Source organism: Argiope bruennichi, chromosome 9, assembly GCF_947563725.1.
Source record: "Argiope bruennichi chromosome 9, qqArgBrue1.1, whole genome shotgun sequence".
Lineage (NCBI taxonomy): Eukaryota > Metazoa > Arthropoda > Arachnida > Araneae > Araneidae > Argiope > Argiope bruennichi.
Window position 1 is genome coordinate 65553073 of NC_079159.1, and position 26300 is coordinate 65579372.

At 31.4% G+C, this 26300-nt stretch overlaps 1 protein-coding gene across 6 annotated transcripts in view; it reads left to right on the forward strand.

The window, feature by feature from the left end:
- The window catches only part of LOC129983862 (myocardin-related transcription factor A-like), a 341368-nt gene extending 315349 nt beyond the window's left edge, over positions 1-26019 (forward strand). For 5 of the 6 annotated variants that reach the window (XM_056093527.1, XM_056093529.1, XM_056093528.1 and 2 more), the window contains 16 exons: positions 4437-4646; positions 4803-4868; positions 5096-5151; positions 7897-7972; positions 8090-8254; positions 9293-9425; positions 10521-10824; positions 13300-13458; positions 13562-13685; positions 14156-14618; positions 15426-15658; positions 19900-20266; positions 21384-21522; positions 21834-21948; positions 22358-22801; positions 23329-26019. In XM_056093527.1, the coding sequence (XP_055949502.1) occupies positions 4535-4646; positions 4803-4868; positions 5096-5151; positions 7897-7972; positions 8090-8254; positions 9293-9425; positions 10521-10824; positions 13300-13458; positions 13562-13685; positions 14156-14618; positions 15426-15658; positions 19900-20266; positions 21384-21522; positions 21834-21948; positions 22358-22801; positions 23329-23552 (3180 nt within the window). In that variant the 5' untranslated portion in view covers positions 4437-4534 and the 3' untranslated portion in view covers positions 23553-26019. Of the gene's footprint in view, positions 1-4436; positions 4647-4802; positions 4869-5095; positions 5152-7553; positions 7802-7896; positions 7973-8089; positions 8255-9292; positions 9426-10520; positions 10825-13299; positions 13459-13561; positions 13686-14155; positions 14619-15425; positions 15659-19899; positions 20267-21383; positions 21523-21833; positions 21949-22357; positions 22802-23328 lie in introns of those variants that run through there. The other variant, XM_056093531.1, reaches the window with a different exon arrangement.
- Positions 26020-26300: the final 281 nt, after the last annotated feature.

A 26300-nucleotide genomic window follows, 5' to 3' on the forward strand; every position in this document is an offset into this window, starting at 1 on the left:
TCACAGCCTCTTCTTCTTAATAAAATTTTAAAAAATCGTGAGCTTTATGAGAGTAAGACTAGTAAAAAACGTTGAGGATTCCGACGGAGGCAAATGTTTCAAGCCGAAATAAGTCAAGCATTTTTTTAACAGCCAATCAAATCAATATTGATTGCTGTGTGGTAAGAAAAGTAAATAAGTAAAAAAAAAACAACAACCTTAGTACAAGAAATATATAAACGAACTTTTAAGGAATGATTGCCGCTAAGAAATAGTTAATAAATTTTGTAATTGTTATTTTTTAATTAAATTATAGATAGCTCAGCAAGAAGCAAGTACATTTTTTTCTTCTTCCTTTTTTTATTTGTAAAAGCATAGAAAATTTTATCCCTTTTTTATTTTTTTCGGTTATTATTATTAGTAGCAAATGTTTCCAAGATTAATTAGTCCCACTATTAACTGCGCTCATATTATTTGTGAAGTGTTACTATTTTAAAACAATCAACTTCACAGTTCGTTATGTACTATATAACAGATAATAATTTACGTTTTAAACAAAAAATAAAATTAAAAAATTGTGCAAACTGCTACTTTATATTATATGTAACAGGAAACATTTTATCCCCTGAAGTAGTGAATAATTGCGAGTAATAGGGAACTAATCTCAATCTTTTCGTTGCATTAAACGGAAACGCATCAAAGTAGAGTCTACTGTGCTTATTGACTTTTCAGTTATACTTCTAGATTGTGTTTATCAAGATGGATCCAGTGATCTTTTGCACTCTACATTTTATAAAATTGCTAATACTCGAAATTGTATTGTGATTTTATATTCTATCTCTGCCTCGACTTTCTTCACATTAAAGCCATTACTTTTCTTTAACCAATCAGTTTGAAAATCTTGATACTTTTAAATGACACGATCAGATCTCTCCGAATATGGAATGAATTGCTATAATAATATAATATCTTCAAAGCTACGAGGCTCTAATGCTCAACTTAAAGAGAGCGTGTTTGGCAGAATACAGTCAAGTCTTTGTTGAAGAGAAATATCTATTAAATAGGAGTTTGTAATTTAAATTATAAAAATGAGAAAAAAGTACGAAATGAACGTACTTCTCTACTTTGTTTAATTTAACATAGATCCTAAATTGTAAACAAAGTCTAAAATCCTGCTTTGTAAAAAACATTAAGAATAGATCTTTCATAATTTGTTCGCGCTTTTTTTAAAGATTGAAACACGTCGTCTATTATATTTTCTTTAAAGTTGTAATCTCCTTTGTATTACATCAAAGGCTGTTAGAATTTCTTCTTGTGAAGGTTTTTCTTTAAATATTTTCTTCATTAACATCCTTATTACTTATTGTAATGTCTTCATTACATTTCGCAATACTTCATATATATCTCTGCAATCTTCATATATTCAGTCACACTGCCTTTACAAACATATAAAAAACTTGACAACTCTTAACTTCTTCAACTGATCCTATGTTTTTGACATGTTTTTATTTATCACAGCTGCAGATTTGTTTGATTTTTTAAAAATTTATAGAAATTATCTTTTAATAATATTGAGAGTCAGTAACATATAAATCCAATTCAAGATCAAGACTTTTTAAAACAGGAATGGTCGTTAAAATTCCGTTGAATACAGATTCCTCTGAATATGTAAACAAAACTCGAAGTTCAATGATGTTGTCATCTTTAATTGAACACGATGGCCTGTAAAAACAATCAGAATTTTTAGTCATATATACATTGTAACATACAAGACAACTTGTATCTTTAAGGAAGACATGCTTCTTCTATTTTTCATGAATGCTTGGCTGGCTATCATTTTTACATCTGTCTGATAACATACTTTGACGCAACACTTTACATTCTGTTGCTATCTTTCCACCTTCTATCTTTAGATTTTATTAAATGAGTGAATTTGAATTTTGCCGAATGCAAATCGAGGCTATTTCGGGCGACAAGGCTGCCGCCAATTGAGCCAGCAGCTGCCTCAGAGAACACAATGAGAGAAAAGTTCTTGAGCTGCTGCCAGCGTATTTTAATGGCGTGGTTGATCCTATCTATCATCCTATAGTTTTTGAATGAGGTGCTTAGTAGACGCTTATCACCCCAGGATGTTACACAGTTGCCGATGCCCATCGATAAGAATACGCCGCTCTCGCTCTCTTACCGAGAATTTAAATTATCGTGGAATTTGCAACATTCGAGAGTGGAGGTGCAATTTAAATGAGAAAGTGTCTCCGGTGGTTGGAATATTCCGCCCATCATAAATTTTATAAAAACTATTTGTCTTTAAATAGAAAGTATCAATTTAAATATAGTTGGGCACTAGAAAACATACAATTTTTTGCTGCTTTAGAACTTTTATTTAATTGCCGTTATTACTTTTATTTAACTAATTGCGATGCCGTTTGAAGACAGCTATTCAAATGAAAATTTAACGTGAAACATATAATAAAACGAGCTATATAATATTTCGGAAATCTTAAAAAAAAGTTATGGAGGAATCGAAAATTTATGCTTAAACTATTTCTTAATTAATACTTGTATCATATCAGTAGACAATTGCTGGAGTTCGTTGAACACAAATGATAAAAAAGGAATATCAAATTTAAATTGTATATTTAACTCTTTGACTGAAATACGGGCCATTATAGTCTTTAAAGTGCGCGTTTAAATAAGTGGGTAATCAGAACAAATTGCTCTATTTCGGAAGTATGTTGTCATATGTATTCAGATGTTAATTCTGATATAACTAAAGTTTCACTTCTAAATTGTTCAAAATACTTCAAAAATAATTAATCCTTTCCAGTTCAAATTGAAAGGCTGAAGTGCACTGAAAAATATTATTTCAATGATACCATTTGATATTATTGTGTCAAAACACCAAATTATAAAATATGCTAATTAAATTCAGAGTATATCCTTGAGGATTCATTGTAAAACTTTATGAATCAATTTTAATATCCAAGTAATAATCAGTTTATATATAATCCAATATACTGATAAAAGTAAAGCTCAAAAATAAATTTTTGAGAAATTAATCATTTAAATATTGTTTATAATTAATAATAAGTGAATATTTATATCATTTGAATATTCTTTATAATTTTATTCATTTTTTAAATAAATAAATATTTAATAATAAATAAATGCAATAGACAGTAAATAATGTACCAAATAAAACAAGGGTGTTTGCTTATTCTTTAAGTTTTTCAAAATGCATTTAATAATTTGAGTAACATTTTAGAGGAAAGTGTTATCCCGAAAGTTACAGTAATTGTAATATATTATTATTTATTCTTCAAAGATTTCAAAAATACTTTTTCAATGAATGTAGAACTAAATTTGTATGAAAGGAAAATAAAAATAAGACGAAAACAATAATAAATATAAATTTAATTTCATGTCTTACAAGTTACAACTGATAATAATTTTATGTTAATTGTGTGAATGAAATATCTTACCACGCAAAATATCTTAATCTGTTTTCACAATATCTTAAATTTCAGAGTTTAATGTTTTTCGCACACTGATGCATTTCGCATTCAAAAATTTTTAAAGGTATATGGCGGAAATGTCAAACAGATGTTTATATAAGTGTCGATGACGGTTACATTTTAGAAACAAATGAGCATTTAGATAATACAGCCGCCATGTCTATGTGTTTCGCATGCAAAATTAGATACACATGATGTGCAGAATTCCATTATGAAAGTAATGTATATTTATCTCAGTACAATAACAAGTTTTATAAATAATTTTCAACTGAAAGATTTTTTTAGCTTTTCTAGTTTTATGCAGAACTTTTTTATGGTTTATATATTTTTTTCAACAGGAAATTAAACATAAAACAAATTGTTACAAAAGTGCACTTCATTATTCATCTTATATATACTATATTCTCTTAATCGTTTAGTATCGAATGTTTTATTTTAATACTTTATTATTCCATAATAAAATCACATTTTTTCGATGCCTTTTGGTATAATTTATTCAAATTTAATTCATTATCATCGACTACTCTAATATAATCATTTATTCATAAATCCTCTAAAATGCCAAATTAAAAATTAGTAGAATACTTTTATATAATTTTATTCATTATTATCAATTGCTTTAGAAGATAAGTCTGTTATCTATATCCTCCTGTGGAGCCAAATAACGTATTCTTCAGCGATATAACAACAATATCTTAACTTCAGGATGGAAAAGACTCTCTACAAAAGAAAGCTTTGTGACAATGAATTGTAAAGGTAGTAGGTAAAATCAAACGTTACCCAAAATAATCCAATGCATTACAGAACAGATACAATGTATTTAAGCAAGAAAGAAAACTGATCAAATTGAAAGTGACATTGCTTTACACATTTCAAACGGCAGCACTAGGAATCTTTTCTAGAACATCAAAACATCTCACTCATGTTCATGTCTCTTTGCAGCAAGTGGAGATAATCAACGTTATTGGGACATCCAGTTGGATCAAGACTTATTGGAGACCATCGCCAGCATTTATCCCGAGTGGTTTAAGGACTGCAATATGAACGTGGATGGTTCCTCTGATAACTCCATGTGTCTGCTCTCCTCTGACGCCAAAGTCAAATCAGACAACGGAGACACCCTTCAACGACCCATAGACAAGAACAAAGAATGTAAGTAATTTCTTCATAGATTGTTTTTTTTTTAACATTCATAGTACAGAAGTATAATAAATATTTATTACCTCACATATTTTATGACTCAATTATTGCTTTAAAACGCTTCTTCATTGCAAAAATGGTTTATATCTTTTGTTCAATCTGTTACAGCTCTCAAAGTTAAACTAATGCTTCGTCGACCGCTCAACCAACTTGTTGACCAAGGAATTTTACCATGTAAGTCTATTGCTACTTTCTAAAAAAGATGCTTGGAAACTATAATCTTAGTAATAAAAGATAAAAATAGAATTTACAATTTCTCAAAATATTCTAAAACTTATATTTTGGTTAAATATTTTACTTAACAATTGTATTTGCTTACACAATAATAAATCTTTGATTTGATTGTTAAGTTTTTATATAAAAAATACTTTTCCAATATGAAATTTAAACTTTTTTCGCAGCTTTAAAGTCTCCTCCAGCATTCCATGAACAAAGACAAAAGTTGGAGAGGGCGAAAGTAAGTTTTATAATTTTTTTTAGTAAATTCAAAGTTTCTTTAAATTATGTTAACTTGTTGAGAGATAGAAAAAAACTTGCTTCGCTATCGTGTCATACCTTCAAAAGAGTTTGAAAAATTAGAATGTTTGAATAGATGAGTGGGAAAAAATCAGATAAGAGCACCTTCATTGATTGAAAACCAGAATCTCTCCTGCGTTATCCGATTCGTCCAATGTATGGCCCGTAACATGTCGACTTTGAAGTTAAAATTGCCCATGAGCGACATATATGCTTTTGCAAAAAATTATTTTGGTATGTCCAATCAATTATTTCTATGACAACTCTGAAACTATTTCTTAGTGTTTTAAAATCATTTTCCGATGGCCTTGAAATTATTTCTATGACAACTCTGAAATGGTTCTAAATTTTGTAAAATAATTTTCCTATGTTCATACAATCATTCAATGTCAGCTTTAAAAATGCTTTTCAATTTTTTTTTCTTGAAGCATTTTCGAATATATTTTGATCTTTTACTGTTGGACTTATATCAGATTTTTTTCCATTATGGAATCTAGATGCAATTTTAAGTGATTACTTTTCTGAAAGCCATGTGATTGTCATTCTAGAATTAAAAAATAAAGACATTCATAATCGGTTTTGATTTTCTGATTTTTAATAGCATCAGAAAGAGTTTGAACTGAATATCTAATTATCATCATATTAACTATTACTGACAACATAAAGGTTAAATGAATCATGTTGCTCACTTCTTATTCACAGATTAAAAAGAACTTCATTAAAATCTTGCTCATCTTTTGTAATGTCACGAAGCGGCATTGTGCCAGAGGATTGCATTAGTCTAAGCAGGGGGAAATTATCTTTGTTTAAAATCGTATCTTTCTCATCTTCATAATTTGTCTTTTCTTTTGCTTTATATTCAGGAGGTTTACCAAACTGTCATTTTTATGCGGATTATTTTTAATCAAAATTATTAAAACAGTTTTAAAATGTAGCAAACTTATGTATGTTACATTTTTTTAAACCGTCTGTCACGTTAAATTAATCTAACGTGAGATTATGAAATTATACATGCAATTCGTTTCTTCTCATTGATTTACATTCATATCTTCAAAGTTTAGAAGATATTTCATTTTTTAAAGTTTTATAATAAATCTTAAGCTCAGATTCAGAAGAATAAACTTACAGAATTGTACTAGTTCTCATTGTTTGAGGTGTCTCGTAATATTTCTCCTTCCTTTCTCCTTTTGGTAAATGTCTGGCGATTTTTTGCGAACCGCTAATTAGTTACTAATCTTGTTAACTGCTTAACCATCTTGTGCGTGTATTGAATTATTCCTTTTCAAACTACGAAACAAACTTTTCAAAATACGATTGAAAATCAATTTACAAACACCTCAAGGTGCTCTCAGTTGAAGCCATATAGCAAATCATTTCCGAAGTGGAAGGTGTTATTTAATTAGGTGGTAAAAAAGAAAGGTAAATTAAGGAAAGAATTTCTTTCTACATCACATTTTTATTTTTGGGAATTCGACAAAATTCCTTACATTAAAACAGTTTAGGGTAGCGAGGGATTTTCTTTTCTCAAGGAATATTATCGATATCTCTAATTGAATGTCAGGCATAATTATACCTATCTAAAAAGTTTCCAAAAATGAAAGCACCTCAGAAATTTGCTAAGCATATTTATTTCTGGATAATGCCATATTTGTACGTTTAAAGAACTCTGTATTTCTATTTCTCTTAATTGCAAAAGGGAAAAATAAATCCCTCACTTTACTGTCTTTTAATACATCAAATTTGAAAACTAAATATTTAACCAATTAAAATTCAGAAAATCTGCAAAAGAAAGTAAAGCAATTTTTTAATTGAATTATCGCACAAAGTTTAATGTGTTTGTTTTGAGTACAGTTGCGACTTTCATTTGAAAAAGCAAAAACACCCTTATTTATTAAATCTTTCAATAATATTAAACATAGAACTTTCTAAATTTTGGAACACGTTTGTATTCGTTCATGAATTCAAGACATCAGAAGATTCATACTGGCGAGTGACTTTATTTTTGGCAAACTGAGATCCACTCTTTGGAAATTCTCAGAACAATCTTTAGTAATTTGTTTACCACTTTCTACCGTAAAATATTTTTGTCAGTGTTACATACTGATCAAGACGTATATCTGAAGATGGCTGGACACTAAATACAACAATTTCTTCTGAGGCTTCAAACAATGGAAAAAAATATTTCTGGAAGACTTCCAACCCTTTAAAAAAAGTGCCATTTTGGCCATTAGGAAGGATTCCAATATTTTTTACCTCACATCTCACAGTTAATGGCGTCACAAAACGTGTTCTCTGAATGACTTCATGAAGCTGAATGGATATACCGAATTACGTATATTCTACGAGTTCTACCAGCCAGTAGACGTTATATTTGGGGACAGTTGATTCATCATTTTGTAAAGCGTTTACAGTGGCGCCTGGTAAGCGTCACTATCTAATTATAAAACCACAGAATTACTAGATTGTGAAATAAATAGATAACGGTCCCTATTTAGAAACAGTCCGACACATCCGGCTCAACGAAAACAAACTGTGGACTGTTTCTTCCTTTGCTGCAATATGAAGAATTTCCCCTTGAATTTCTTGATTAAGTGTGTTGTTTTGAGATATAAAATTAAAATCCATCATACCTGTTAATACTAATTGAATGATTGTAGCTTTAATTTTTTCTATTAATTCCTTGCAGATGGGTGACCTTTTAAAACACAAGCTTCAAAAGCGACCTGAAAGACAAGAGCTGATTCAGCAACATATCCTAGAAGGTATGCAATCTTTTCAATTAATTTCAAATAATTTTCAAAAGGAATTCAAACACTGTTAATGAACTATACCTACATTTTAGGTATATATCATGTAAAAAAAATTCTCTTTTTTTATAGATTCTGGTGTTGATTCAAATCTCCAAGACAAGCAACAGAAACAACTTAAGAACGGCATTTTAGCCGAAACTCTTGGTGGTGTGATATCACAAAGGCTGGGACCTATAGATTTAGTAAAAGGAAACATCCTGCATGCAGATGAACTGTTGGCTCAAGCCGTGCGAGGTAAGTTAGGAAAACGAACAGCCGTATTTTCTGAATGTTCCAATAACCGTCGTTCCACTAACTAAAGAAATAATAAGCCTTTCCCCAGTCCTATATCGTATATTTTCATGCGATTAATAAAATAGTTCCCATTTTGCTTCATGAGAACAGTACTTTCATAAGAGAAGGGAAGATCACGGTTTTAGGAATTCATTTCAGAATGAAATTTTGTATATTAGTTGCTGCATTTAGGGTATGCAATCGTTAAAATATTAAAGCATAATAACCAGCCAATTCCGAGAAAATAACATTCAATTTTTTTAGCACAACTTATATATTAGAACTTATTATTGCATTCATTCAGCAACGAAAGAACAGGTTGGCAACGCACTCGTTTAAAGGCCGGGAGTTTGGATGCGATCTCAGATGCGATGTATTAAAAAAAATCCAAAATTATTTCAGATTAACAATTTATTTTTAATTAAGATGCCTTTATGCAAAAATATTCATCCACTTGTTATTTGTATTATAATTAAAATATAATTCAATATAAATCATTATTGTAGTTAAAATATTTGGAACGTCTACATATTTTAAGATAAATTTCTTAAATTGTGTGCTATGTATAGAATAAATATTAAAACTATTCTATTAATGAAGTCAGTTCATGCTCATTGGACATAAAGTGCGCAGTGACAATATAATTTGGGAATTTATTCTGAATTTTGCAATGGACCTTGACATTTCAGCATATAGTAATAAAACAATGCTCATTTACATTTGTCATGTGATTGTGACATCATTTGAACTGCCGTTATATAATATGCCTTATATCTCTTTCTGTCACCTGTTGAAAGTATAAGGAAGAATAAGCTTAAAAATTTTATATCTTTCCAATATATGTCTGCTTTAAAATTATTCTTTCCGCCAATTATTTTGTTAAAATTTTAATTGCACGTTAATTTAATAAGTTGCAAATTTGTTATAGTTTTAAAGCGCCATATAAAAAAAAACAATTACCATTAGTTTTGTTTAATTTGTCAGGCTTTGCTTTTCCAGAAACGTTACCGTTCAAGAGCTCCTGCAACACTCCTTCGCCCAAACTGAAGACTACTTTGGACGAAGACAGCGGTAGTGATGGAGCTTTCTCACCATCACCCCCATATTATTTCAGCGAACATTCCCAAAGCAGGTGAGAGACTGCTTCAATCACTTTATATATTGGATAATAATATCAATGAAAATGGTATTTCTTTTTAATGTAAATGGTGTTTTCGCTAATTATTTAAGGAATAAATCACCCATTTCGAAATATATATTTCTGTATAAAATACCGAAATTAGATATTCTATATCTAAATATGTATTTTCATTTTTCCGCATTATATTCGATGAAAAATTTTCCTGTTGCTCAGTTACTGATTTCGATGTGTTCCAGAACATTATTTTTGGAAAAATGATAGTAGGCCATATACATAAGCAATTTACAAGCTGGAAAGTAGTTCCGGATTAGTATTAATGTTGGAATAATTACAAAAAATCAAATCATCGAACGATAATTCTAATTCCTTTTATCAAAGAAGTTATTTTACATTCTTTAGAAACTCAATCTATGGACTTTTAGTGTCCGTAATCGACAGATTCGTTTCGGAAATTTCAATCAGTAAGAAATAATTTTGCTGAAATCTGATTCGAAATGGAATTCGCGTGATTTTCTTTCTGTAATGCCACATTGCGATATATTAATGTCTCTAAGATACTATTACAATGTGGAGACGTTTTAAAATATATATGTAATGTTAAAGCAGTTGGCACTGCTTCTACCCAACAACGAATGAATACTTGTTTCGGGAGCTTCTTTTTTCAAATACATCTAAGTGATATCTTCTTCTGACATTGATGAATTTTTCTAAATAAGATGAATATACCAAATAAAGTTTGTTTTGATTTTATTTGATTATGCACGGATACTAAATTAGAATCCCTTTCTTGCAAGATTTCGAGGTTCTATAAGAAAATTCTCAGTTAATCCTTTCTACTTTTGGTAGTTGATTTTCAGATCAGTTATTTAAGAATTTTTTAGAAATCTGTAAAAAAAGCATAGTGGTGCACTCTAAAAGGTATGGTACCTGTTTTGGAAACTGAATTAAGCGAAATTTTAGAGTTTCTTCTTTCAAGTATAAGGCTGAACAAACAGCTTTGTAGAAACAGCCTGCATAACTGAAATACATTTTTTCAACTAATAATTGTTATAATATGAAAATGTGATTTTTAATTTGGATTAACAGCTTGCCTTCGCTGGAAGCGAGCGAGGCCTCGCCGAACCCCAACCAGGGATCCCCGTGCTCCGGTGTCACTTCTTTTTCCATGTCACCCCCGAGTTCGGTGTCCTCTCCCCTGTCCGTCTTTCCGTCCGTCGTCTCGCCCCAGTCCACCAGCGACCAGCAGCGAGCCGAGTTCTTTGTCCAACAGTTGCAGCAACAGCAGCAACACAACCTCAAAGAGACCAGCTCAGTGCCCAGCAAAAACCGGAAGAAGACGAAGCCAAAGACTCAGCCCAAAGCCAGAACAATCAAATTCCATGAATACAGGGTGAGATCTCTTTTCCTGTGTAAGATATCTTTGAAAACAGGGTTTAAACTTTTAATGATGATCCGGCAGTAGAGTGAGCCAAGATGACTCAGATTTCGGGAAGAATCAGCTTGTTGACTGGTTTTCAAGTTTCAGCTCATGAACATACCATCTGAATAACATAGGAATTTTTTTAATGTTATTTATAGCTTATCGTATCTCTTCTTATCTCTGCTGTTTAATTCTATTTAAATGGTACATTTGTCTAAAGATTCACACTGATTAAATTATTCATACAAGAATAAGGTAAGTTAAGATTAATTGCAACAAGAATCCAATTAAAGGAGTTTACTGCAAAATACAAAACGCTTTTAATACGAAATAAAAGCGAAAATGAAAATTCTACTATAAATTTAATGATTGGTAAAAGTATGTGCTTGAATGTTTTGATGGACTTTGAATTCTATCGTAGCACTTAAAAAATATTTTTTCATATAGTGTATAAAATTAAAAATATTTTCAAAGTTAAATGAAAAATTGTACGAAAATGAAATTTATGTATTTAAAAAAGGTATTTCTTTTAGTTGTAAGATAATACAAAAAAAAAACCCTTCTTATAAGATAATTGTTTTAAAATAAGTGAGTATCAAATTCCTTTCGCAAGTCATAACGATTACAGCAAGACTTAAAATTAATATAAGGGCGCCAAAATTGAAACATTTTGGAGCGATTTCTCGCCAAGTATAAGAATGGCAATTTTTATTGCAACTTTAAAATCCGTTTGTTAGCATTTCTAGTATACACCAAGGATTGCAGATTTTTAGAGAACTTTTGATGATTGACACGATTTTGACGTGCTTGGCTGGAAACTGTAGATTAAATCTTATCTGGGAATGGTTAATCCTTTTTTCGCACTTGATTGAACTTTTTGTTTGGTCTTTTTTCATTTTTTAATATCTTCTTTCGTCTGACTGAATGCCATCTTTGATGACATGGCGAAATATCTCCATAACGCATCTAATAATATTTTGTAACTTCATTTAATTAACTAAGCGGAGCGTTTGATTCAGTATATCTACAAAAATGTTCAGTAAATGAAAAGGTCTGAAATTCGTATGATTTTTGTCTATATTTGACTGTTGCCACTCGACACTTAGTAATAAGCTCGATTACTGTGTCACGTACCTTAACGTTTATATATATGTGGGTGTTTCTGAAGAGTATAAAAGGAATCTGCTCGTTTTTCCAATAGTTTTATAAATATAAACTTTTGTTGATTACTGAAAAATAATGATTTTTCACTGTTATTGCATAATAAAAAAATCATTATTGAATTAAAATTCAGATCTAAAATTCTTCAAAATGATTGGTTTTACATTTAGCAAAAATTAAGATAAGTCAGAAAATTTTCTTTTATGTAAAGGAATGAGCTTCCTAGATGACGCTAGTGTAAAATAATGTGCTTTTTTTAAGGCATTGAAACTGTATTGATGTTACTTTGTATTTATTAGCTTGCTGTGCAATAATCTTTATACTGTTATTTTCACAGCAGACTACATTCAGATACATTTGTCATTGTTTTCTTTTCAGCAGTAAAATATGGAAAATTTTCTAATTTTAAACGGAGCTGATTTTAAAACCTAATATTACATGCAGAAACTACTGCACATTTTAGTAAACCCAATTTAAAAGAAATGTTTGATAAAGAGAAAATGCTGATGTAAAATTATACTTGGTTTGTTGTTTGGAAAAGAATCAAAATAATCGGTTCTCTAAAAATGAGAGTTTAATCGGCTTCGTAACTCTCCTCAGAACAGAAAACTGAGGATCCATCATTTTGAACAACTCTCCCGGCTTACAGTCTAAAAATAACTGACATTTTGCCGTGATTGGAATTATAAGGCGTCCCGCATGTATGGGCATCCGCTTTTTATTTTTATCCTGTTTACATTACTAATTGCCTAAAAGTGTTTGCGGATGTGTTATCCGCCTGGTTCTCGTTATTTTTTTTTCTGACATCCATTGCTTGGCACTCTCTCTGACAAATTATGATTAGATAATTAGAATTGTTTCTTTGTCTTAAAAATGCTTCTCTGAATGTTTATATTCAAAAGCAAATATCGATAATTTTAAACTCGACTTCAAATAAAAATAATTAATTTTAACCAATAACGTAAACAAATCTGTTATTCAGTTAAAGCACATCATTTGAAGCATATAAAAAAAGCATCAGTACTAAATTTTTCAATGGATTTCAAAATTCAAATTATAATAATAATAAGAACTATTAATGAAACATATGAACTAAGTTTAATTTAATGAAAATGTTTTAGAAAATGCTCAAAGCAATAGTTTTAAAATCCTTATTAGACATCTAATGATTCCAAGATTTTTCAATTAAAAATAAATCCATTACTTTATTAAACTTATATTAGCCACTAAAAATGTCATAGCTTTTGTTTTTAAAGTTCTTACAATCAATTACATATCTTGCAGGGTCCAGCTGATGCTCAGAAAAATGCCTCGAACTCGACTCCGACGACACTTTCAGAATCACATTCAGAACTCTGGCTTCATCAACAACAACTCTTTCTTCAAGTGCAACAAGCAGTCGTGCACTCCCAAGTTCACAACAGCCATGTCAGTGTAGTTCAGGTATTTACGTCACTAATTATTACTAAATTAAAAAGTATAAATTGTTTTTAAATTGTAAACTTTTATTTCCTTGTAATAATTCTGAAATTCTTTTCTTTTGCAGAAACCCATCGGGGACCAAATAGGACAAACTGTCCAAAAACCGAATACAACGAACCCTACTCAGCAGTTGTTTGATGCTCCAAACTCTCCACAAAAGATTTTGTCTAACTTTGAAGATCTTAAAGGTATTTACTGTGAAGAGATATTCAAATTTTCTTGTTTAATAAATATATATTCTTACATATGACTTCATTCGCTAACTGATCTTACTTCACAAATTTCTGTAAATTTATAAATTACTTTATCATAAAGTATAATTTAATAAACTTTATTTGTTTAAGTCGTTAGATGTTCGCTAATAAAATACTTTGACTTCAAATTTAAATCTGAATAGTTGATAGTAGTCAAAAGCTTATAATATTAAATATTTTTTCCCAAGAATTTTTCATTGCAATTCCATCTTAACTATTAGCAAAAATTCAATCTTTTATTATACTGTAGAATTACGTAACGTTTAAAAAGATTTCCAGTTATTTGCCTTGACAAATTTTCCGCCCTGTTAACGTGTACCCAGTAAATTTGAGCGTTATAGGAGACATTCTATTATTTTTTTTTAAATCACGCAACTCTCACAATTCTCTTGTTCTTATCTCAGTGAGTGATTTGAAAGCTGAACTGAAGAAAAAAGGTCTTCCAGTTTCCGGTTCGAAACCACAGCTCATCAAAAGACTCAGAGCGCAAGTACCTTCCAGTAGCGAAACTCCTGCCATCACCAGCCCTATACCATCCAGCACTCCTGTCCTGCCAGATGTCACATCGCCTCAAACCATCACAGTTGACAGCATACTCCTGGACAATTTGCAAACCATTCCAACCTCTGAGGTATCAGTCAATCAGTCAGCTTCTACCATGGAACTGACTCCAGACACAATCAAGAGCCTGCTGAGTTCCATTGAATCTGACTCTATGTCCCCATCTGTCGTGACTTTGGACACAGAACCAGGGGTGAAATTGGATATAGGGGATCTTGCTGATTCTTCATCTACATCACTGTCCAATGAACATATCGTCCAGCTACAACAAATGTGGATTGAAAAGTTGCAGAGGGATTTAGAAAGGTATCTAACTATAAACCCTTAATTATCCCTTATTATGGAAAAATTTGCAATTCTATTAGTAAAATACTTTTTGATCAATGATTTACAGTTTAAAAATTTCAATTTCTTCAAGAGTTTTTTTTTTCCGAAGTTAGATGAAAATTTAATATTAGTATTCTTATACTAATATTTAAATACATTTCTCTTTTGCCTTCTATTTGGTTTCGTGCTTTCGACCCCGATTAAGCATATCATATAATGCTATAATGTACTTATTGTTTTATTCGTTAAATGTGCATAAATTTCAACTGCACTAAGTATTTGCAAATAATATTTTTATATAAAATAAGTTCTGTTGTTCTTTATTTGTGGCTTGGGACCTTTTTATCTTATTTTTTATTCGTAGAAAAAGAAATTGCAAATTTTTCATGCTGACTAGGTTTTAGTACAAGATATGTTTTTAATAAAGTATTGAAATTTTATTGTATTTACAATCAAGACTTAGCTTCAGAATAAAGCAAAGCTTTTTTTTATACTGCTTTTCCCACAAACAGAAAATTAGCGAAATATTATGAACATTTCGGCGCAAAGGTTTTAAAATAGTATAAGCAATATGTTTATCACAATTTGAAGTTTTAAAATATTTTGCTCCTGAGATCACGTTATCAAAAATATTTAATTGGAATTTTTAGCATTCATTAATTTCGGCGAACGCACTGATCTCCAAAGGCAGTTAGTTATAAATAAACTGTAAAAGAAATTAATTTTCCATGAACTTCTGCAGAAACTCGAGCCATATTTGTATAAAATTCCTTCGTTTATTTTCAGATCTCGAAAACAGCTGCAACAATGCCAACTACCTGCGGTGACTTCTCCGGCTGTTATGAACTCTAAGACGTCCAACGCCACACCGAAAGATGCTTCTCCTTTGTCTAATAGTTTCAAAACTGATGATGCGGCTCAACTAGCCGAAACTAAATCGGCTCAAAGACAGATTATCCACCAAATCTTGCAGCAAAAAATTCAACAACAAGAGCTTCAAAAGGCTCAACGTCAGCAAGGTTGGCATACTTATTTCGAAGTTGCAATATATGCATAATACTGCATTTTATATTTTATTTTTAACTTTCAAATATCTTTTCCTAACTAATGCAAGCTTTCATTTGTATCAAACTGAGCATCAAAATGTTCATGCATTACATTTTTATACATCAACGAATAAAATATTTATCTTATAATCCTCTTTAAACGCAAAATTTATATTCCTATCTGTTAAACTTGCTTATTAATTAAAAGGTAAATTTATTGTCTAAGACCACTTTCTCATTCTTCAGAATTTTGTTGGACAAGTCTTTCATAGTACGTTTCAGGGTTAATATATCAAAACAGGTTGTTAACAGGGGAGAATCAGAAAGTAATAATGCTTATAAACCTTTATCAGATTTTAAAAAGTAGTAAAATATTATAGTAGTTGATGTTCTTATAAAACTTGTTAAAAAAAAGAGCACCTCCGGCACCTACATAAAGGTACATTCTTCTAACAGTTCTTGCGTACACGCGATCTAAACAATTTCAAGTGTCATCAAAATTGACTTTTTGAGGTGAATACACATGGTAGAAAGTAAGCAACCCCTTTCAGAAAAAAAATCACGAATCATCAAGTTGGATCTTCTAAGAAACTCAACCGTTCCTTTTAAGATAAACCACATATCAGAGAAATCTGTATTGAACCCTATTCTCAGAGCTAACGTGTGGTGTGGAGAAGTACCATCTAACTGCAACTGCAGTGTGCAAGTACTTTTCTTTATGTCGCACTATAGCACCGAACTCGGATCCATTACGGTTCCCTTTCGGTTATATGGATATACGAAGAAGAACGTGGAAATACTGCCAAAAGCAAATCATTCATTAGTTCCAAAGCAGTGCTTATTCAGAAATAATTAAATATATAGGTAACTATTCAAACTTCTACTCTATAAAATGTAATCAATCCACGCGTTTATAAAAAATGCCTCGCCATACATCGCAGAAAATTTCCATCGATGAAGAATGGATATAATAGTTTCAATAGTTATCATTTTGACAACTGGTGCTTCTATCTAAATTACATCTATTACATCTTCTATCAAATTGCATTTCTCAAGAGAGAAAGATTTGATTATACTTGAAGAAGGGCCAAATTGCTGAATTCTAGAATGTCAGACACGATTTGTTTGAAGCTATCTTTAGAGTCCACGAATATTGTATAGAGGCCATTTAGTACATAAAAAGATTCGTTTTTTAGAATGCACTGCCATCTTTGAAATGTTGAGCTATGAATCTCATATTTTGATTTTTCATATATTAGCATAAAGGGAGTTTTAAAAATAAACCAAAATGCAGTTTTTTTATCACTTGTATCATGTTATTTTCCTATCTTTTAAGTAAGGATCCTCTAATATGTAATCATTGAGAAATTCTATGAATACACTTCCTAGATTAATACCTAGATTTCGCAAAAGGCATTATTTTATTTCTTCTAGCAAAGTTAATAATGCGATTACATCCATCAAAACTCATCAGTATATAAAAGCGTTCCCCACTGCTGAGATACGCTATTCTTTGGGAAAATTTAACATAACACAAACTACTGCGAGCAAAGAATTTTATTTTCTTGATTGATATTGCATTAACTATCTAAGATAATTTAAACTTTTTCTTTTTCAAGTTTTTCTTTTCTTCTTTATAAATTCACATTTGCAGTTGTTGAGCAGTCAAAGCGAACAACAGTATACACAATTAGCAAATTTTTTTCAAGTCATGGTGACTGATAATGAACACCCAGATAAATACAGAATGTATTTTCAAAAATCTCATAAACAAGGAACCTACCTCATAAACGATAAAAGATACGAGACAAAATTCAAATAAAAATTTCTAGCACTCTCGATTTCATTCCTATAAGGAAAATTTACCTTACCCCCATTAATACATAAAACAGAATGCAAATAAAGATAATTTTTGTCACGATTTCTAAAACTGTCATACAATAAAAAGTTGAAGAAAGAAACCGAGATACTTCCCTGTTTCAGGATCATTACAGGAGGATATTACAGGATCTCAAACAGATCTTCGTTGGCCATTATACACATTGCACTCGGGACTGGATTTCTAGCAGCATATTATGCAACATGACAGATGTTACGAAGGCACAAGCATCGATAATCCGTTATCGAAGATCCTGCAATGCTGGCGGTGGTATTGCATATATCTGAACTTTTATGTGTCCCCATAACGAAACGCTCAAATGTTGAGTTAGGTAAACGCTGGGACTATTCTGCGGAACCACTATACCCGATGATTTGATTCCGGAATGTTATCCAATAATTAGTGAAAATTGTGTCCTCTCAATTGAATCATTTGCTCATCCCAACCGATCTACACGTCTGGGAAGTGCTGCCAAGAGATATTGAGAGAGGTTGCACATGGTGCAACTTCGTGAAAAATAATGTTGGGCGGATCTCATTTCATTTCATTTTCGTGATGAGGTCCACCAGCAATCCGGACGGATTAGAACAGTTTTTTGAGAAACGGAATGTTTAGTAGACAACAAGTTCATATCTAATCGCTGGAAATTCCGAGATATGCTGTCGCAGTTCAATATCAACAACGCCCGATGATTAACTTTAGATGCAGAATGTATACTAGGCTGACCGGACCAGTATTTTATAGTGGAAAGTTAGCGGGGCAGCGGTACTTGGAGCTTCTACAGGTTGAAATAACCTCGTTGAGAATCTACAATTGCGCCAATTAAAGTATGGTTCTAACATGATAGTGGCTGTCCGCATCGGATTTTAAACATTAAGCAGTGCCTCATGGAGAATATTCTTGAATCAAGTCATAGGGTTCAAGTTGTTCCGTAGAATGGCCTCTACTCTCATCTGACTTGACCCGTTGGGCTTCTTCTAATGGGGGCATATAAAAGAAAAGATATCTGTGACCCTTTCGCCAATATTGCAGAATCTTCGACAACGGATTGCTGATACTTGTGACTCCGTAACAGCTCTCAAGTTGCACAATATGTCAAGGGAAATCAAGTCCAGAGTGCTAATATGTATAGTGTCTAGAGGAGAACATTTTCAACAATATAAATGAATAATAAATGAAATGACGGAGAGTTATGCTAGTTTCTTTCTTCAACTCTTTATCTGGCATGACAATTTTTGAAAATGTGATTAACAAATGTACATCTTTTGTATTCTGTTTTGAATATTAATGTAGGCAAAGTATCCTTTCGTACTAAATTGGAGCGCTCTACAACTTTCTGACTTTTTTTCTCTTGTCTTTCATCGTTTACAAGATAGGACCGTTAATTCCAAAATTTACCGATAGATGGCGGTGTAAGTTGTTTCAATGAATAACCCATAGTCTTTTTTTACTGTACTTAGATACTAACTTTATGGCTTAATCTTTCACCTTTAGAAGTTAAGAGGAGTGGGAACCTTTCAGGAGGCTTCCAAATTGTTAAATACTACTATATTTTATGTCATGTGGTGAAATATACAACAGCAATTACTTACAAACCGTAAATGTAAATTATTGCTGAAAACTTTTCTTAAATATTGATTTTTATCCATTATACTGCAACACTCTGGAATAGCAAAATGCTTACTTTGGGTCCTCCGAACTTGCTACTCAACTGCGGATGAATCTTTCGACACAAATAGTCTTTGAGAATTAATGAAATAATGTTTAATGCTCCTGTGAAAATTGTAAAATTAAGTCAATGATAGTAATTAATAATAACGCTTTCAATGATAATAATTCGCCATTTGATCCATCATACATCTTAGTTTCAATTTTCAGTTTTGTGATGTAGAAGTCTACAGTGTATATTATATATAATACTTCTTACAACTGTGGATTTGATGGAAAAACAGGGATGCGCTTTCCCGACTTTTCAAATAATTAAAAATAAATAAATAATAAGGCTTCCCCCGTGGAGTGGTTTTTCTTGTTTTCACTCAATAGAAACCAAAGATCCATTACATATTGGGTTCATACTGAATATGACAGGAAAATTAAACGATCTATTAAATGATTTGAGTTAAGACAGATTAGTTAAATATTCAGAATAAAATCGCAATAATTTGCTTGCATATCTATAAATGAGCCCTCAAACGAAAATAAAAAAAAAATTCCGATGAAAAATTCTTCTTATCCCACTTAAATAATAGGTTAAAGTGAAATAATACAGAATCTATTGCAGTGTAGTTTTACTCTTCCTATTTCCAAAACTGCAACTCTTCGCTTCTCATTACAGGAGTGAACATCAACAATCCTCCGTCCACTTCATCCGCCACAAATACGAACTCAACCCTAACAGCCCTCCTCAAGAGCAGTCCCTTGAATGCCAGTTCGATGGACATTGGCCGAATAGACTTGGATCTCGCGTCCATTACAAAGCCGGTCACCTCTTTTCCCGGGTCCATCATGTCCACACAAGTGCAGGATAGCAAGAACGACGTGCTCGCAGAAGACGATTTCCCGACTCTGTCTCTACAGGTGGACGCCTCTTCGTCCCAAGACGATTTTCCCGGTGTCGTGCCAATCTTCGTTTGCCACAGTTCTGGAGATGCCCTCTCCCCCAAAGCAACTGTCCTCACAGCTCCCACTGCTCTCAGCAACAGGTAAGAATCTATTTCCAAGCATCAAATTCTTTGCCTATATATTTCTCTTCAATTTAATTAGAGTCTTCAACATTAAACAAACAGTGCTACAAAATTTTTCCTTAACAATTCGATAGCCAAAGATGTCCTGGCCCAATAAATATCTTCCAACCTTATAAAAAAAATTTACAAATCTTTAGAATACTATGCATTATTTTCTAAACTAGCAGGATGCTGTTGGACTAACATGTGTTCAGAACAGCATAGCCAAACACGTTTATTGCGCAGAAAAAAATGAAAGCCACATTCAAAATAAAATTCTGATGTCTTTTTATAAAATTCGAAGTATTAAAATGTTTCTTCATGTGAACAAATTAGCTGGGCAATATTTGTTGACAAGTAAAAATTAACTAGTCAGTGGTAAGTTATATTTTTATTTTTATTGACAACTCTTCAGCACGTATATTTTTATTACCACTTCATCTCAATTAAAAATAAAGTACAAATTTGAAAATATCGTCGAAGATATTTTTGAATTTCGGTAAAAATTGCAATTTGTTTTAATAAAGCTAATGAAAGCTTTATATAAACAGAAATAAAAGCAAGCTTAAATTACATGAATTTATCCAGAAATATATAAATAAAGAAATAATAAAGCTTCGAAATGGAGACTAGAATTAATTGGTTCTGTGTCAGTGTTCGTAAAAATTGGTTTGCCTTTCTTAAAACTTATGGAATGAATGTCACTTTCCATCTAACCCATTTTTCTAGGGACATCACTTTTAAAGCTACAATTTTCCATCGACAGACTTTTTTTCTTTCGTTATTTTGCGTTGATTTTTTTTATAAAAATGCGTTCTTTAAATTCCGGGGCTTATTTGATCTTATATTTTTAGTTTGCGGTTTCAAAATGTAATTCCGAAACGTGTCGGCATTCATTAATCAGGCTGGAAAAGTTGAGATGTGCATATAAAAAAATTGAGGGAGTTTGTAATAATCTTTGACCTCATTGGATTAGCCTACTCTTCTTTGCTTTTCTACTTTTTGGCATTCAATGTTCCAGTATCATCCAATTTATTAATGGTTCTTACGCAGATGCTTTAAAGCCTAAACAAAGAAAATTTCCTTTGCTTTGTAGGTCCTCTTCTCTCCCCAGCTTTTCTGCATTGCGGACAGCGAAACCTTCTCCGACGCGGAGCAATACAGATCCGCAATTCCAGATAGCAAGACCCCCACCAAATTATAACGAAGCTACCAAGCAGCTCAAGATTAAACAGGTAAGCAATTAGCTCCGTTCGCTATTCATTTATATGTATAAAATTATTTTAATGCCGCTATAATTAAAAATTCATGAATATACTTTAACCTTATATTTTAGATATATGATTTCCTTGTGTGAGTTTTTAGATTCATTTAAAAAAATTGTTTATTGTGAATTTGAACAATACAAAAGCTTTTGAACTGTATTGCCAATTTAAAAACATATATCATCTTTCAAACTTTTCAGACATGCTTATTTCTTATGAAACCAAAATTTATATAATTTTCATCAATAAATTCATCCCAATACCTTTTTCCTCCCTATTAGCACCATTTGACGCCCGATGGAAGTGACGGCAATCCGCGACAAAGTAAGAAACACAAATCTTCGATCAAAAGTCAGGCTGTGGATGATGTTTTGGAGATATTGATCAGCAATGGGGGTAATTTTTTTAGATTTGTTCGCTTTTGAAGAATAATTAAAGTTCATTGGAAATTTTTAAGTACAGTTTTCTAGTGCGTTCTACTGCCACCAATTTCATTACACATTACTTTGCATTTTATACTTAAATATATTTACTGCAACTTACACTTACTTTACTATGCTACTTTTTCATTTTATAACGTTTATTTAACTCTTCGTTAAGTTATTTCTTCACTCATCATTCAATTTTCAACTGTAATAATATTAGGGCTGAAAGTTATTAATCACTTATTATTAATTTAACTTTGATGATAAATCATCTCTTTAGGATGAATTATCATCAAACTCGTAATTAAATCATTAATTTGAAATTCATAGAAAAAAATCCAAAATCCTATTCATGCATTCATTTTTATCTCTTTTCATAGAATTGTCTCCAAGTGCTGCCCAGGAACCTACAACACCTGTGACACCAGTTACCACTCACAGTGAATCTACTTCCTTGCCACTCTTCTTGCCTACTTCCGGTCAAGAACCCTTCTTCTCCAAACCCCTGACCACACCCTTACCTCCACCTACCACTGCTGCAGATCTTCATCTAGCGGCATCCTTACAGTCTCTCATCGACTTGACCCCACCCTCATCTAACTCCTTGGACTTCGACTTTCCCCTGGACATCGCTGCTATGGAGTTGGAAGGATTGGACGGTGGTCAACCCGAAACTTCGTCCCTGGACCAAAGTCTGTCCATATCATTAGGACAGGAGACGAAATCTTCGCTGGACTTCGTGATCAATAAGTCGACGGACCTGACGAATGAACTGCTGAGATCGACAGAATCTACTGATAATCAGGATCGAGTGACTGATCGAGGTATAATTTATGCTCACATTTCTATCTCAAAAATAAAATCAGATACTAATTACAGAGGCTTATAGAGCTAGAACTAAAAGCTCAAACTCTAGGTCACAAATAAAATAGTCATTTGTAGATGACATTAAAAAAAAAATTAGAAAAATTTGAGTTAGGAATGTGCTAAGAGATCCATTTTAAGTTTAATCCATTTAAAATCCTCACAACGTCTTTATATGCATAGAAAAAAATTTTAAATTTAAGTCCGATAATATATTTCAGTTTCTTGTTTTTTCAAACTTCTATAGAAAATTTTGACTTTGAAATTCTTCGCTTTACGGGTTCGTAATTTCAAATTTCGCATCGAATATTCAAATATGACACTAAAAAGTATTTTATGACAAATTTCTCACTGTGATTTTTACTGAATGACCTAATACATGGTACCTTTACTGTACAAATGACATACAAAAAATTTAATGGAACTTGATATACAAAACTGTACAGACAATCTTACATTTTCTAATGAGAATTAATTTCTTTTTCAGGTATAGATAACGACATGCTTATCGAATGGTTGGGAGGCTACGAAGAATCCTCAACTCATTCGACCGCTTCGAACAATTTTCCAAGTTCTTCGTCCTATGAGATGGCACATGATCCTTTATTTTCCAATGGACATGACGCGCTAGACTTTTTTTCCGGTGATGACATAGATTTCAAACCTCAGAATGACCTCAATTTCTTGCCCTGGAGTGAAAATACTACATAAAATATGGCTTCTCTTATCTGGTGTAGACTACTAGTTCCAGGACACTTCAAGGTGAATCTGGAATGAAATCAGCGTCTTACCATTTATGAAAATGGTGCTTTCTCATTGATGAAACAGTCTTGTAGTTAGCTTTCTCAAATTTCTGGTAGCAACTCTGTACCAGTGCCGAATGAATCGTAGGAAAGCCTCAACTTCAAGAACTCTGTGCACTAAAAAAGGAGTAAATAATTTATTGACGTGCTTTTCAAGGTGTATTTTCCCTGATGCATTTCGTTGTCGTTCATAGATCATGTTTCCTAGGATTGTGTGCAGCCGCATGGACAAAGGACCGAAAAAATTTTCACTAATCGAAAAGACTGGACCAGCAAAGATTCCCTCCTAAATTTTGCCGCCTGAAGTGTTGTATTTTTTTAAAATGTGGTTTGCACGATTTAGGAGCTTTTTGGACCAATAGAGCTTTTCTCTCTCTTTTTTTTGTTTCTTTTTTCTTATTTTTATCGTGAAACACATCGGAGGTGCTTGTTCATTTTAAAACCACCCATCATTTTTGATAGATACCTGAAAGGATTTACTTGCTAAACGTACATGCTCTGTGGTTTCATATTGCTCATACCCGTAACTTGTCCAGTCGTCTCGTGTGAAGCATACTAATACTTAGAAAAATAGCAACATATTCAATGTTTTTATTCAGGCATGGATACATCACTATTTCATCGACTTCATATGAAACCAAGACATTCTGTATAAGAATTTAACAGATGATATAAGATACACATATGTATGCATTCAAGTTCCCTCTAATATCTATGAAAACAATCAAGATAGATAAACAAATTTTGTACCGTACCAGTGCCTTAGCGATTGTCCAGCATTAGGCAATGTGATCAAATCCAGTCGGTCGCTGCATCCATTTACATATAGTACATTAAATTATTCTCGAATTTTTATATACATTAAATTATTAATTGTGATTATTTTAATTGTTACGATACTTACCTTATCTCTGCCGTTATTATACCTCACAGATCGCCTGTGATTAAAAACAAGAACCATCATCTTAAAATACTATATTAAATTAACTGTAATTATTAGTCTAATTTAAAAGCAATTAATCCAACAATATTCATTAAAATATATTTGATCGGGTATTATTTTTACAATAATTATTAGTCCATAAGAATTTTCCATAATGTTCATTTTTGTGAACTTTTGAGAAGTGTCATTTTTATTATTGTTTCTAAAGGGAAAAAAAATTGAAACAATTTTTTGAATTTATTTTTAGAAGTATTTGAAAAAATATATTTTTTATTTTCTTTAAATTGTTATTGGTCCTGTTATTTAACTAACTTATTTTATAACAATATTTAATGCTAATCAAAAACTTATGGATCACATTTTTCTATTATGATATAAATTTACTTTTAATTCACGTTTTAAATGGTCATTATCACTGTATATCTGTTGATATTGCATATCTTAATCGTTAAAAGCTTGTGTGTAGATAACATTTATAGCCCATATTTAAGTGCCTTACATTATAATATAAATTTATCATTAAAAAATTCAAAGTACATTATCATGCAATATTTGAAAATATTTTGAAAAATCCTTAACTTACTAGATTCATTTTATTCTTAAACAATTTAAAATATAAAAGCGAAATTAATATTTTTGTATTTATTTACACTAATAACCTTCGTGGGAAAAGTTTTGATTTAATTTCATTTTGTTGTATTTCTTACACATTAAATCAATTGTTTCTTATGTACGTGACTTGTCTCCAAGCTTTCACGTGTCGTCAAGACGCTTCATCATCCTCACGTTGAATGTATGAGATTTTGAAGTGTTTTTGTGGACTCCTTCTGAAACTGTGCTTTTGGAATCATGCCGTGTAGTGATCAAAACGAATGGAATCATTTTTTGGTGAATGTCAGATTTACTTTTTTCGTAATCATAATTATTTTTGTTGAGCGTTGTGAATTAGCTCTATAAGAACATTTTAGCTGTTATTGAAGCTAAATATTTTGATACAGAGATTTTTGATTCTATATTACTTAAGAAGATGCTCTTGTATAAAAAAAAAGAAAATGCCACATAAAACTATATTATTTTGTAAAAATGTACAGTAATTTAATTTATGAGAGATATGTGAATCAGCATAGAGATAGAAAAGATATCTGTTAATATTTTATGAAATTTATTGGATTATTATTATTATGAAACTTCGTAGTGTCACCGGTGAATAGTTACACTTGGTACCGACCAAAGACATTGATTTGAAGACCTCCATTTTGAAAGATTTTTTACAAGTAGTTGTTGAGTATTTTTAATGATTGATTGATATAATCACCGAATCTTCTCCGACTGTGCCATGTATCTGAAACGTGTAATTTTACTTTGTACATATTGGCTTTTATTGTTTTTGTTTTTGTTAGACGGCTTTCTGAATAAAGGTGTCTTTAGAGTGTCTTGTTTTGTTGAACTTTATTTTCTCTATTTTATTACTGAGAGATCAATTCAAATCTGATTGCTACGCCATATGCAACCATTCCTTTAGTATTCTACAAAACTACACATTTAATTGTTTTTCCGCCATATATATTAAAATCTTGTTAGGAAAAATCAAATTTGATTGTATCAGTATATGTGTAAATATATCTAGGTTTATCAGCATAATAAAACGTCCAGTGTTATAAAATCAGAAAGATAACTTAATTAAATAGAATAAAGCAAAAAAGTAATATTAAT